Source organism: Geotrypetes seraphini, chromosome 1 (assembly GCF_902459505.1).
Source record: "Geotrypetes seraphini chromosome 1, aGeoSer1.1, whole genome shotgun sequence".
In the NCBI taxonomy this organism is placed as follows: domain Eukaryota; kingdom Metazoa; phylum Chordata; class Amphibia; order Gymnophiona; family Dermophiidae; genus Geotrypetes; species Geotrypetes seraphini.
The window spans coordinates 254,493,097-254,508,511 of NC_047084.1; the positions used below are offsets into that span (position 1 = coordinate 254,493,097).

Below are 15,415 nucleotides of genomic sequence, written 5' to 3' on the forward strand. Positions count from 1 at the left end.
AAATGAAATGAAATACAAATATGTTGAAACAGTAGAGATAATTTACGAAGAGACATTTTATTCTATTTAATTAATTTACTGGATTACCAGCAGAATATTAGATTACCAGCAGAAAAAAATTATTGCAAAAAGTAATATAAGTAAAAAACTCAAAAGATATAAAAGACAAAAAAAGAGTTAACAACTGCACAATTGGGTGAGCCAGTGAAGAGTGCAACCACATTGTGCTGTATCAGACAGGTGGCGTTCTGAGATTCCCCACGTGTATTTAAAGTATTTTTTTATTAGATGGTGGCATGATATAGTGAAATAAATTTATTACTTTTAATGATTTGTAAAAAATTTGTGTCCTAGCATGTAGTTGCAAAGGAGCTGTACCAATGGGTGGAGCACAGGTGAGGCATGAGTGGGGTGCACACTTATTCATGTGCCTTGTACAATATTATAAAGGAGGCACATATCTTCTGCATTAGGTGCCCACAGGTCTATGGCTGGGGTAAGTGTCAGCACATAGATGTTGGGTGCAAATATACCAGCTTAGGCTAGTATGCCTTCCAATCTCTTAAAAGATTAATGAAGTAGAAGTGTAATTTCAATTGAACACTTAGAGGGGCATTTTCAATAGAACATCTAAGTCTGACTTAGGATGTCCAAAAATAGAGTCCATAATCGATAAGACGTCCAGGAAGAACAGGATGTTTCGAAAATCAAGTAACTAAACATCTCTAATATCATCAGATAAAAACCGTTCTACTGGATGTCCAAGAGATCTGATTATACGATCCCTAAAACATCCATGTTAGACATCCTACAAGTTTGATAATACAACCCACAAGATGTCTAAAGCAGACATTCCATTAGTTGTGCTAGAAAATGTCCTTGATGATGTCAAAATGTCATCGTAGTAGTAACAAGACGTTCCTGATGCCCTGCACGTCTATATATAACCCTGTACTTGGAATGACAATTCTTTGTAGATAGGAGTTTTTGTTTGGAGAGGAGAAAAAAATTGAAAAAAGTCAGAGTACTAGTGAGAGACAGAGGGAGTATAAGAGTGACAGCTAGAGCATGAGCGAGATAGAGAGAGTGAGAGACAGAGTGTGTGAGAGACAGTGATCCCTGAGTGTGTGAGCGAAGAGAGTGTGTGTGAGTGAGAGAATCTGTGACTGAAAGAGTGTATGATGGGAGAAAGAAGGGAGCCAAATTACTCCCCTTGGGAGATGGAGTTTCTTGTGAAGATGTGCTTCCATTACATACCCAGTGATTTTTTTCCTATTTTTTTTGTTCTGTCGGAAAAATACAAAACAAAAAATGTGGAAAATCACTGGACTAATTGTACAGTCCTCGATAGAGACTGCCCCAACTCTGTTGGTTGGGGTGAGAACTTTTCAGTGGCCCTTGTAGGCACATGTGGTTTTGATAAAATAATATGCAATAACAGTTGGCTGCATTGATATTAAAGTGTCATCATTTAAGAACAGAGGTACATAGGAACTGGGGCAATAAATACTGTACCTTTTTTTCTGGCCTGTGCAATTACATTTGAAGCAGTTTTGCTCATCACCTTGGTTACATACACTGGACAGTTGATTCGACTGGCTATAGTAATGGCTCGAAAAACAGCCTCTGCTTCAAGCTAGAATACAAAAAAAAAAAGTTAAAAATCTTCAGTACACCAGAGATGAGAGAAAGGGCGGTATTTTTTGTACCCATTGCAAATGTTAAGTAAATGTTTTATTACCCCCAAGGCTAAAACTCTAAGCTTTAAAGCCAAGAAAGCTTTTCTACATAGTTGATTTAGTCTAGTCACATCATGGAAAATATTGATTTGTTGTCCAAACAAAAGAGCATTCTTCTTGGCAAAACACAACTTCAGACTTGTATTTCTGTTTGAAAGGTACTGTAACTAACAAAGTTGCATGGGTTCCAATATTACAGTATATTAAGGTGACTCAAAGTCTGAAATCTAACTAAACTAAACTAAACTAAACCTTGGGTTTATATACCGCACCATCTCCAAATTTCTTTTACTAATGCGCAGTGTGGGTTTTAGCGCCGGCAGCGGCGGTAACTGTTCCAATGCTGATAGGAATTCTATGAGCATCGGAGCAGTTACCGCCACTGCTGGCGTTAAAACCCACGCTACGCCATGGAGACTTCAGGAAGTATTTCTTCACCGAGAGAGTTGTGGATCATTGGAACAGACTCCCACTCCAGGTGATAGAGGCCAGCAGCGTGACGGATTTTAAGAGAAAATGGGATACTCACGTGGGATCTTTAAGGGAGTAAACTCAGGGGGGGGGATACTTGGAATGGGCAGACTTGGTGGGCTATAGCCCTTTTCTGCCGCTTTTTCTATGTTTCTATGTTTCTATGTTACGCGTTAGTAAAAGAGGGGGCAGTAGCATAATAGTGTTCATAATCCCTTCATCAGCATAAGCTTATCTAGTTTCCTTAGGAATATAAAATAGGATTCTGTTTTAGACCCTCGTTTACTAAGCCGTGGTAGAGGTTTCTGCCGTGGCCCAGAGCGCTAAATGCTCCAATGCTCATAGTGAGCACTAAAAAAAAAAAGGATGACTCCCACTGGCTGCATAACACGAGGAAATTCTTCTTTCCCTAAAGACCTGATTTGCAAAAGAATTTCTATTAGATAGTGAAATTTCAATTGCCAGTGGCATCTGGAAATTTAGTGGCAAATGGATCAGTGGTATTGGCACTGTGATTGTACTTCTGCATGAATGGTGCAGTGGAGTCTAGTAGCATAAAACCGGTCTCTGCTAAAAGTATTTTACAGTATCAGTTTGTTTTTTGAACCCTTTCAGTTAAAAGTTTTCTTAGACTGTAAATAGTTAAAGCTAAATGTTTATCACTGAGTTGTTCTGAGGGTTGGGGGTGCTAATTTATGGTACAGTTTTGTGTATATATGCGGGCAACAAGTCTCACAGAATATTATTTTTTTCTGTTAGCTTCCTTTTTCATCTTGCTGCAGCGTTTTACATTTCTTGGACTATTCTAAACATTATTGTGGTTTTGAGGATGGTTGGAACTTGCTTATTCTTTCAGTATTGCTTTCTTTTTGATCGTGGTTGTTGTTTTTTTTGTTGTTGAGTAGATACTTTTTTAAATATCCCCCTCCCCACATACACACTCACACAAACTAATATTCAGGCTGTGGTGGTGAGCGTGTTATTGCCTGCCTCCAGTGTTATTCCCAGATATTTAATATTAGGCCCTGTCCTGGCTTCAGCATTGAATATTATTACACTATAGTGCATCTATCAGGTTGCCAGCAGTGGGGATGAGCCTAACAATGCCCTCTGCATACAATTCCAGACAGATATAAGAGTCCATACTTCTTTTCAACAGTTAAATAAGCTTTATTCACCAGTTTAAACTTTTCCTATTATGTATTCTTTCTATAAAATTGTAGTTCTTCCCTCTTTTCCCATTGTTTTCAAGTCATAAGTATGTTTGTTTAGTTCACGTATGTCTAATTAATTTAAAAATGTTCGTCTCCCAATTATTTTTAAATACTTTGTACAACACTTTGTACTTTTGGATAAGCGTTTAATCAAAACTTAAATAAATTATGAAACTATGAGTAGATTGTTACTTCTTTTAATATAGGTCACATCACTCAAGTTTCAAGTTTATTATAAAATTTGATTAATCGCCTATTCCAGGTTCTAGGCGATGTACATCAGCAATTACAAAATTATATATATTTATAACAATTTAAAACACATTAAAATATCCGAAGTATACATAACATAACTAGACAAACTTGAAAACAATAGGTAAGATGCGGAGTAGAAATACTCATGGAACAAATGTGATAACCCTACCAACAGGAATTGGATGTACACTTTTCCCTCCGTATTCGCGGGGGTTAGGGATGGAGCGGACCCACGAATATGGAAAAAACGTGAATAACTTAAGGGCAACAGTGCGTGCCCCAAGCTTTGCCCCTTATGGTCTGCTTCAAAGCGCAAGCTCCTCTGTCACCCCACACCTTTTCAAAAGATGTCTGCAGCCGTCGGAGCGATAGCTAGGGGTGGTGAGCCGGAAGTGGCGGTGGCCCTTCTCCTTGAGATTTAACAGAGTTTGTGGATCAGCACGATTCTCTCTTTGGTTTGTTGGGGCTGCTACTTTTATCTGTTAGACAGGGCCCATCTCTGGTGGTTAAGCAAGGTTCCTTCTCTGGTTGTAAAGAACAAACTGGCTATCTGGTTGGCTGGTATCCGGTGCTGGAATTAGTGTGTGACTCCGCCTTCCTGACTGGCACAACTTCAACTGCCTGCTTAGTATGAAGCCATCGTTGGAGGTAGACTATGGTCTCGCCTGCCTGTGGCATGGCTTCATCTCTGGATGTGGCCCTTCTGTTCGTTGTTGAGTGCAGGAGCTAGGAGGGAGAGGAGGGTAAACTGTGGTTCGTTGTCCTTAGCAACAAGGTAAGAAACTTCATGGGGAAAAGTGCCCGCTCGGCAATGCTGTACGCTGAAGAAAGTGCTGGGATGATGTCATATGGGGGGAAGGAGCCAGCATGGTAAAAATCACAAATAATTGAAACCACAAGTAATAAAACTGTGAATACAGAGGGAGAGCTGTATGTGATGCAGTGGCAGGAAAGAAAAATGGTTGCAATTACTGAACAAATAAGCAGCCCCGAGCCTAAGTTTCAAGGAGACTTTGCTCCAGCCCTCCTAGTTAATGGAAGAACTAGGGTTGCCTAAATATGTCTGGGGTTGGACATTTTATAAAAGAGAAGATAAAATTTGAAATATGCTACATCTTTATGAAGAGACAGAAGACATATTACCTCCTCTGGTCTGCTCAGAGCATGCCCCTCTGGTCCTGTGATTCCCATCTCCAATATCCGTTTTTGTTCCTGTAACAGATGACATCTAATGTTAATAAAAAAAAAAAAAAACTTTTCACAAAGCCATTAGCTAGAGACTTTCAATGGTCTTAGAGGAACCCAGTCATTTTGGTTTCCAAGAAATCCAAAATGAGCATGAGTGAGATATATCTGCCTACAATAACATCAAGCACGAATTAAATTGGTTTTTAAACTCCATCCATTAGCATAGAAACAAAGAAACAGAGAAAAATGAAGGCAGATAAAGACCATATGGCCTATCTAGTCTGCCTTTCCATGCCATCCACTATCTTCTTCTCCCTTAGAGATCCTAGGCACTTGTTCCAAGCTTGCTTGCATTCAGATACAGTCTTCATCTCTATTACTTCCATCGGGTGGTTGCTCTATATATTTACCACTCTTTCCATGATGAAGTATTCCCTTAGGTTACTCCTGGCTTGGTTTCCTTTCCCTATGTCCCCTCATTCCAGAGTTTCCTTTCAACTTAAAGAGACGGTGTCCCTTTTTTGCCTGTTGTTGAAAAGTTACAATCCTTATCTGTGTCCTGTGGTTGTGAGTTGTTATTCTCTTTACCAATAAAACAGAAATGAAAATAAAAGAGACTTGTTTCCTATGCATTTAAGCAACTGAAGTATTTAAACCATATCTCTCCTCTGCCACCTTACTTCCAGAGCATACATACTGAAATCTGTAATTCTGTCTCCATACACTTTATATTGAAGACCACTGGCCATTATAGTAGCCAACACTGGACTGACTCCAAGCTGCTTGTAAGTTTTTGAAGGTACACTGAATTATATACAGTATTCTAAATGAGGTCTCACCAAAGACTTAAATAGAGGCTTTATTGTCTCCTTTTTTCCTGCTGGCCATTCTTTTTCCAGTGCATCCAAGCATCATTCTAGCTTTCTCTGTCATCTTTTCTACCTCTTTGGCCACCTTACGATCATCACACATAATCATACCCAAGCCCTGTTCTTTCATACAGAGAAATACTTCACTCCTAAACTGTATCACTCTCTGCCTTCTTTTTAGCATTAATGACCCTGCATTATTTTAGAATTAAGTCTTAGCTGCCAAATTCTGGACCATTCTTGAAGCTTTGCTAGGTCCCTCCATCACCATCAGGGAGGGACTACACTATTGCAGATTTTAGCATCATCCGCAAAGAGGCAAACTTTACCAGACAACCGATCCAAGAACCAATCCTTGATCCTTGTGGCACACAACTTCTAGTGTAATACCCTGTTTCCTGAAAATAAGACCTATCCTGAAAATAAGCCCTAGCTTGATTTTTAAAGATGCTCCTAATATAAGCCCTACCCCAAAAATAAGCCCTAGTTAAGATTGACCCCTGAAGCACCCCTCCCTCCCGACACTCCCCAAATCCATCCCTGACACTAGTGCTGTCCAATTCGCTGAAAAAATCGGACTCATCAATTCAGTGACTCCCACCCCGGTGAGACCTGACATACCTCCGTTCTGAGGCGTCCTAAAGCAGCAGCAGCGCTCTGAACGAGCTGCTTCGTGGCCTTCCCTCTGCCTTGTCACTGATGATACTGCTGTTTTTGGAGGCCTCGGAGCAGAGGTATATCTGTCTCATGGTAGGAGGGTGGGTGGGGTTGTGTTGCACAGGGGGATGGGAGGGAGGGATAGAAAGATGTTGCACAAGGGGAGGAAATATGCTGCACATGGGGGGGGGGGGTGGAGTTAGGAAAGAGGAAGAATTGGGGTGGAGGAGAGGAAGGGAGAGATGATTGTTGTATATGGAAAAAAAATAAGACATCCCCCCCAAATAAGCCCTAATGTGTTTTTGGACCCAAATTAATACAAGACACTGTCTTATTTTCAGGGAAACACGGTATATCCAGCTTGGTATTAGGATTTCCTCTAGGATCATGCCAAAGATCGCTTCATTTAACTTTATGTTGGTAGAATATACTGTATTCTAATGAAATGTGCAGATTGATTAATATTACTACTGAATTCTTGAACCTATTGTGCTTGACATATTGTCACCAGGAAATAACTACAGACTTCTTATGTATTTTGAGCCCGATTCTAAAATGGCGCTTGAAGTTAGTTGGTGATAGGCACCCTACCGCTGCCTAACTTAATTAGTTTTAATTGGTTTAATCAGTGTACTAATTGGCTGCACCAATTAAAACTCAATTTTAAAAAATAGGAGGCACTTCCAAAAAGGCTGCTATTATCCTATCTATGGAGGTACCTTATAATGCCTAACACCACTGTAGGTGTGGTTAATGCTGGAAGTGGTGTTAGGTGTTATAAGGCGCCTCTGTAAGTGTGATTGTTGTGAAAGATAAGTGCTGGAAATGTAGGCCTATAAAACCCTGGCCTACATTTCTGGCACCTACCTTCATAAAATCAGTAAATAAACGACAAAGAAACAATAAACCCCAATGGTTCACCGCGGAGATCTCGCACCTCATTAAGGAGAAGAAAAAAGCGTTTCTCTCCTACAAGCGCACGGAGAAAAGAGAGGCAAAACTAGAATATAGGACCAGGTCTACAGCGGTCAAAATGGCAGTTAGGAAGGCAAAACTTCGAGTGGAAGAAATTCTGGCAAAAAACATTAAAAAGGGGGACAAATCCTTCTTCAGGTATATTAGTGACAGAAAAAGGAACACAGGCGGGATAGTACGCCTTAGAAGACCGGACAGAAGTTATGTGGAAGCAGATTCCGATAAAGCCGAACTACTGAATGAATACTTCTGCTCAGTCTTCACCTGTGAGGCACCGGGACACGGTCCGCAGTTGAAGGCAACACAAAGCACAGAAGACCCGTTTCAGAATTTTGAGTTCACACCAGGTGAAGTTTACAGTGAACTGGCAAGACACAAGGTGAACAAAGCCATGGGACCAGACCATTTGCACCCAAGAGTGCTCAGAGAATTGAGCGATGTCCTGGCGAAACCGCTGGCTGAGCTATTCAATCTCTCCCTAAGTAAGGGGAAAGTTCCCCTGGACTGGAAATTAGCTAATATCGTTCCTCTGCATAAAAAGGGTTGCAGGGCAGAGACTGCGAATTATAGACCGGTGAGTCTCACATCAATAGTGTGCAAACGAATGGAAACACTAATTAAAAGCAAATTGGACACGATCTTGAATGAAAGGAATCTTCGGGATCCCAGTCAGCATGGATTCACCAAGGGTAGGTCCTGCCAATCCAATCTCATCAGCTTCTTTGACTGGGTAACAAGAAAGTTGGACTTGGGAGAGTCTTTGGACGTCGTGTACCTGGACTTCAGTAAAGCTTTTTACAGTGTCCCACACCGCAGGCTGCTAAGCAAGATGGAATCGATGGGGTTAGGAGAGACACTAACTGCATGGGTCAATGATTGGCTGAGTGGCAGACTTCAGAGGGTGGTGGTTAATGGTACCCTCTCTAAAACATCGGAGGTGACCAGTGGAGTGCCGCAGGGCTCGGTCCTGGGTCCACTCCTTTTCAACATATTCATAGGGGATCTGACTCAAGGGCTTCAAGGTAAAATAACACTATTCGCCGATGACGCCAAACTATGTAATATAGTAAGTGAATGCAGTTTACAGAATTATATGGCGCAGGACCTGCTTACATTGGAAAGTTGGTCCTCAACCTGGCAGCTAGGCTTCAATGCTAAGAAATGTAAGGTCATGCACCTCGGAAGCGGAAATCCATGCAGGACGTACTTCTTGAATGGAGAAACTTTAACTAGGACTTCAGCAGAACGAGATTTAGGAGTAATCATCAGTGCAGACATGAAAACTGCCAATCAAGTGGAGAAGGCTTCATCTAAGGCAAGGCAGATATTGGGTTGTATCAATAGAAGTTTCATCAGCCGAAAGCCTGAAGTCATAATGCCGTTGTACAGGGCCATGGTGAGACCTCATCTGGAGTACTGTGTGCAATTCTGGAGGCCACATTATAGTAAAGATGTGTGCAGAATTGAATCGGTTCAACGGACGGCCACCAGGATGATCTCGGGGCTCAAGGGTCTCTCGTACGAAGAGAGACGGAACAAATTGCAGCTCTACACTCTTGAGGAAAGTAGGGAGAGGGGAGACATGATCGAAACATTTAAGTACCTCACGGGACGTGTCGAAGTGGAAGATGATATTTTCTTTCTCAAGGGACCCTCGGCCACAAGAGGGCACCCGCTCAAACTCAGGGGCGGAAAATTTCATGGCGACACCAGAAAGTATTTCTTCACAGAGAGAGTGGTTGATCATTGGAACAAGCTTCCAGTGCAGGTGATCGAGGCAGACAGCGTGCCAGACTTTAAGAATAAATGGGATACCCATGTGGGATCCCTACGAGGGTCAAGATAAGGAAATTGGGTCATTAGGGCATAGACAAGGGGTGGGTAAGCAGAGTGGGCAGACTTGATGGGCTGTAGCCCTTTTCTGCCGTCATCTTCTATGTTTCTATGTTACCTTTCACATAGCCACAACTCTGCAAATAGAAACATGATGGCAGATAACGGCCAAATGGCCCATCTAGTCTGCCCATCTGCAGTAACCATTATCTCTTTCTCTCTCTGAGAGATCCCAAGTGCCTATCCCAGGCCCTTTTGAACTCAGACACAGTCTCTTTCTCCACCACCTCGTCTGGGAGACTGTTGTGTGCATCTACCACCCTTTCTGTAAAAAAATATTTCCTTAGATTACTCCGGAGCCTAACACCTCTTAACTTCATCCTATGCCTTATCATTGCAGAGTTTCCTTTCAAATGAAAGAGACTCGACTCATGCGCATTTACATTACGTAGATATTTAAACGTCTCTATCGTATCGCTCCTCTCCCACCTTACCTAAGTGGGAACAGGAAGTCGCTGCAGAAAGGTGGCTTCTGGGTCAGGCCGGTGGCAGCAGTCTTACCTCGTTGCTGCTGCCGGCTGCCCAAAGATTCAATTACAGTGGCTGGCCCAGGGAAGAGGTAGATGGGGGAATCAGGAGAGCCAGTTAAACCTACACAGATGTCCCCATTTTTGAAAAACCATCTGGGCACCCAGACACTCCTCAAAAAAAGAGGACATGTACAGGTTTTCCTGAACATCTAGTAACACTAACATAAGAAGAACTGCCCTTATATGGCAAGCTTAACCATTTTGGAGCCCAGTAGCTACTAGGACAGAAGCAGGGAGGGACCATGCCCTCCCCGCTACACTAGACTTCAAGGAACCTTCTGGTAAGTCCCAAAGGAGTCACATCAGGATATGGTGTTTTTGACTTCTATTTGCTGACACGTATTCTGATGTATCTCTCATGGTTGCATTTCATCTCCATCGACATAGTGAGAAAAGTGTTAACAGAAACACAATTTACTCACCTGAGCTATCAAATCACCGTTTTCAGCGTGGACCAGGATCACAGCACCAAGCTCTTTTAGGAAGGTAAAGGCTTCATAAAGCTATGGAACAAAGGGCAGAGAGAAGACAATAATAAAGGCCATAATACTCTACATTATTTGTATCAGTATGCCCTGCCCCTTTAAAGTGGTATTGCCACATATTAAGTCAATTTTAGTCAAACTTCAATTTTAGTCAAACTTCAACAAGTAATATAAAGGGTAATTCTATAAAACAATGCCTGGTACTACTACGACTACACTTCCCCCTCCATATTCGCAGAGATAGGAGACCAGCATGGCTGCAAATACAGAAAAACTGCAAATAACTTTACATGATTTTCTCTGAGAGGATCGATTCTCTGTGCATAGCTAAGAGCAGCGACTTCCTGTGATAAAAATTTGGGGGTCGAAGCCTGCACACAAAAAAACGCGAATAACCGAAACCTCGGACAACAAAACCGCAAATACGGAGAGGGGAAGTGTACTACTACTATAACATGGCTTCCTAACCCACTAAAAAAAGTGATCGCTTGCGTCTAGACCCGACTATTTTTTTTTTTTTAAACTTTCATGCACGCCGACTCTCCTGTTCTCCCCTTCTAAGCCCTGCTATTGCTGCCTTCCCTGTAGTGCAGCCCCGCTTTAAACCTGTGGGCTCGCACTGCAGGGAAGGTGGCAGAGCCAGGGGGAGCAGAGAGGACATGTCAGGCAGGCGTTCGGGGCAGGCAGATCAGGGTGGCAGATTGGGGCAGGCAGATAGATCGAGGCAGGCAGATCAGGGCAGCGGGAAGCGTTGGAGCAGGCAGATCAGGGCTGCAGGAGATCAGGGTTGACAGGGCAGAGAGCAGGGCTTCAATAGAGCAGGAGAGTCAGAAAGACGTTTTTTACTGCTCCCCAGCAGTCGCTTCTTCAGTTGATAGGCCAGCCCAGTTGGATGTGAAATTTGTGTTATGAATCACGTCCCTGCCTACTTTGCATGTGTTTCCCCTCATTTGCATGCACGGATTGGAAGCGGATTGCAGGAGAGGTAAGTGAATCAGGCCGGAGGGAAATTTAGTTGTAAAGGGGTCGCAAACCAATTGGTACACGATCGGTTTGCTTTGTGAATCTAGGCCATTGAATGTTAAAAGTTAATGCAGTAGAAGCAAGAATTCTTGGATTTATATTTTAAAATAATAAAATTATTTGAAAATAAAATAAATAAATAAAAAATTCAAGCACCTTTCTAGCGACATTGTACCACTGTTGTGGCGCCTTGCTGAAGAGCTTATGAGCACATTTAAATATTTAAAAGCCTTTAAATGTTATATGAAGATATTATTTGAGAAACTTGCCCAGTATTGATGAGAGGGGGGTCTTTTGTGTTTTGTTGTATAAAGATGGATGTATGGCAGAAAGTGAAGTAGAGAAAACCAGCAAATCGATAAGGTGGCTCTGGATTCACAGTTAAGAGCACAGACAGACAGACAGAAGTGCAGCCAGATATTGGGAAAGATGATTTTGAAACCAAAATCACCAGACAACAAAGTTAGGGGAAATGATTTTATTTTCAATTTAGTGATTAAATTGTCTATATAAGATTATACTGTGTGTGTATATATGAAAAATGAATGGAAAAAATGGTATTACAATTAGTACTATTATGGGGACAGGGTCTGGGGTAGAGATTGGGTGGGGTCTGGGGCGGAGCTTGCAGGCCCCCCCAAACAAAAAAGCATTCCGCTGCCTATGCCTGCAAGCATATGAGCTATTATAATGGTGTATAGTTGAGTACAATACATATTTGCTATTCCTCTAAGGCTCACCATACAATATAAGGAGGTTAAAATGAAGGCCTAGGTCATTTAGAAATAAGTCCAAAACCCGGTTTGATTATCGGCACTTGGACGTCTTTCATTTATGATCATCCAAGTGCCAACTTAGGCCGGTTTTTGGATGTTTTTCTCTTTTGATTAAGAGCCCTATACTGTATTTCTGGTTTAAAAATTTACCATCATTGGCATTGGATTTATGGACGTTTTTTGCAAAAAATCCAAAGTCAGATTTGGACATCATATCAAAAATGCCTCCTCTTAACCTGATCAAAAGTAATTTCTTTCTGTGATAATCTAGTTTATCAAGAGAAATGTTACAGAATATTGAGCATGTATGACTATTGTATTATCCTGTGCTGTAAATTTGTTACATGTGAGGAAGAAGTAGACAGAACACTATACCTCAGTATCTGACATTTGGTAGAGATCTTTATATGCCATGTACACCAGGAAAGAATTGACACCTGTTGCATGAAAAACAAAGGACACTTTAAGTTGCATCAACAAGTATAAAATCTAAATTTTTGTTATAACAATGATACAGAATACTAAAACATTATTGATATACCGATGAGTTTTTAAATTTCTCCTTGAAAATCAAAACAACAGAAAAAAAAGAATATGCAATCCAGGAGAAATATCACTAAGAATACTGTTCTAAATAACTTTTTTAATACAGTATTTAAAAGGTTTACCATTGATATGTTTCAGAACAGTATTTAACCCCTCATTCTATCTAAGTTGTGTGCAGTTAGGTGCACAATCAGTTATACTATAGAATAACAAAAGAAAGGCAAAGCCAATATCACAATACAACACAAGGGATTTTATTGAAAGTTCCTATGGGAAATCCCAACTTTCTTTTAGCTTCTCCAGACCAATCTTTATGAGTGGGTATATATCCCCAATCATGACCAGCAGGTGGAGACTGAAACAAAACTGTGGAATAGTACATAAGAGATACCTTCCCCTATTCCTATCAGTCTGCCGAAGAGCCAAGCAGAACTAAGAACTGGAAACAGAAATAAACAATACTCCGAACAGGAGCAATAACTAACATACCCAAATGCTGTTGGAAAATGCAGAGGAGAGATATCAGAAAAAAAATGTTCCCACAGCTCGCCAGCTAAGCCAGCAAAGCCACAGCTGCTGTTCTTCAATTCTCCCCAGGCCTAGAAAATACTAGAACCCACAGCAAAAAACCAAAAACTGCCTGTGCAACAGCCACAGGGTGGGGACCTCTACCAGTCTGGAGAAGCTAAAAGAAAGTAAATTAGTAGGTAAGAACCTAATTTCTCCTTCTTTAGCTCTCTCTAGACCGTTAGAGGTTAATCTTTACGAGTGGGATGTACCAAAGCAGTCCCCATCATGGGTGGGACCCCCAAAGGGCCGATACCCGAACATGCTCACCAAACACCACGTCCCGACATGCCTGAACGTCTACCTGGTAGTGTCTAACAAAGGAATGCAAGGAAGACCAAACCGCAGCCTTACAAATGGAGGAGTGTGTGGCATAGTGGTTGAAGCTACAGCCTCAGCACCCTGGGGTTGTGGGTTCAAACCCCACGCTGCTCCTTGTGACTCTGGGCAAGTCACTTAATCCTCCATAGCCTCAGGTACGTTAGATAGATTGTGAGCCCACCGGGACAGATAGGGAAAATTCTTGAGTACCTGATTGTAAAACCGCTTAGATAACCTTGATAGGTGGTATATAAAATCCTAATAATAAACTTAAACTTGAAAATGTCCACTGGAAGCACAAGTGAAGACTCAGCCCAAGAAGCCTGACCTCGAGTGGAATGAGCCTTGAGAAATTCTGGAACAGGCTTCTGCCCCAGAAGATAAGCGGAAGCAATAGTCTCCTTGATCCAGCTCGCAATAGTAGCCTTAGAAGCACCATCCCCCTTATGAGGACTTGCTAGAAGGACAAAGAGATGATCTGATTTCCTGATCTCCTGGTTCCTCTGCACATAAAAGCTAAGAACCCAACCAACATCTAACTTGCGCAACTGCTTCTGCTCAGAAGACCCCTCCCAACTACCTAACACCGAGAGGACCACTGTCAGATTGACATGAAAAGGAGAAACTACCTTCGGCAGAAAGGAAGGAACAGGTCTCAAGACAACCCACTCCCTAGAAAACTCCAAGACGGGAGGCCTACAAGAGAAAGCCTGTAGCTCAGAAACACGTCGAGCAGAAGTAATGGCCACCAAGAAGACCGCTTTAAGAGTAAGTCCTTCAAAGTGCAGGTACCCAATGGCTCAAAGGGAGGGCACACTAGCACTGAAAGAACCAGATTCAGATCCCAAGATGGCACAGAGGGTTGCACGGGAGGCTTGAGCAATTTGGTCGCCCGCAATAAGCGAATCACATCAGGAATGGCAGTAAATGCTGATCTTTCAACAACCCGGACAGAAGACCAAGCCAATCCCCTATCCAGGCCATCCTACAAGAACTCTAGGATGTGATGCAGGGAAGCGCGAAAAGAGACCACTTCCCATGCATGACACCACCCCTCAAAGAGACGGCAAACCCTCATATAAGCCCGAGAGGTAGAAAGCCTCCGGGACCCCAGGAGAGTAGAGATCACCTTATCGGAATACCCCTTCTTACCTAGGCGACCCTTTTCAAGAGCCAAGCCATAAGACAGAAGGGAGTCAGATCGAACATGGGAATGGGACCCTGTGTTAAAAGGTCATCCAAGAGAGGCAGAGGAAGAGGATCTGCCACCAGATGCCTCACCAGATCCGCGTACCACGGATGGCGAGGCCAGTCCGGAGCCACCATAACCACCAGACCCGGATGGCGAACAATGCGGAGAAGAACTCTGCCCATTAATGGCCACGGAGGGAACACATACAACAGCCCCTCCGCCGGCCATGGTTGAACCAGAGCATCCAGACCCTTAGCCTGACTATCCCTGCGACGACTGAAGAAGCAGGGCAGTTTGGCGTTGCCACTCGTGGCCAAAAGGTCCATCAGGTGCTGACCCCAAGCCTGCACTATCAACTGAAAAGCCACTGGGCTGAGATACCACTCTCTGGGATTTAACGTGCGACAACTGAGGAAGTCTGCCTGAACATTCTCCACCCCGGCCATGTGAGAGGCTGAGATGTCCTGAAGATGTGACTCTGCCCATAGCATGAGCCGAGCTGCCTTTTGCGCCACCCAAGTGCTCTTGGTGCCTCCTTAGACTAAACTAAACCTTAAGTTTATATATCGCATCCTCTCCATGATTATAGAGCTCGGCACGGTTTACAAGAGCTTAATAAAGGAAAGTATAACACGTTGGGTTTGGAGGTTGAGTATAGGGGGAGGCGAGCATTACATTTTTGTGAAAAGCCTAGTTTTCAGGTGCTTACGGAAT

General features: G+C 42.6%; 1 protein-coding gene across 4 annotated transcripts in view; it reads right to left on the reverse strand.

Annotated features, from left to right (window-relative positions):
* The window catches only part of CRMP1 (collapsin response mediator protein 1), a 140,954-nt gene that overhangs the window by 44,715 nt on the left and 80,824 nt on the right, over positions 1 to 15,415 (reverse strand). For all 4 annotated transcript variants that reach the window (XM_033949507.1, XM_033949496.1, XM_033949525.1 and 1 more), the window contains exons 5-8: positions 12,451 to 12,512; positions 10,214 to 10,294; positions 4,823 to 4,891; positions 1,516 to 1,636 (exon numbers count right to left, since the gene is read on the reverse strand). In XM_033949507.1, coding sequence (XP_033805398.1) covers positions 1,516 to 1,636; positions 4,823 to 4,891; positions 10,214 to 10,294; positions 12,451 to 12,512 — 333 coding nt within the window. The remainder of the gene's footprint in view (positions 1 to 1,515; positions 1,637 to 4,822; positions 4,892 to 10,213; positions 10,295 to 12,450; positions 12,513 to 15,415) is intronic.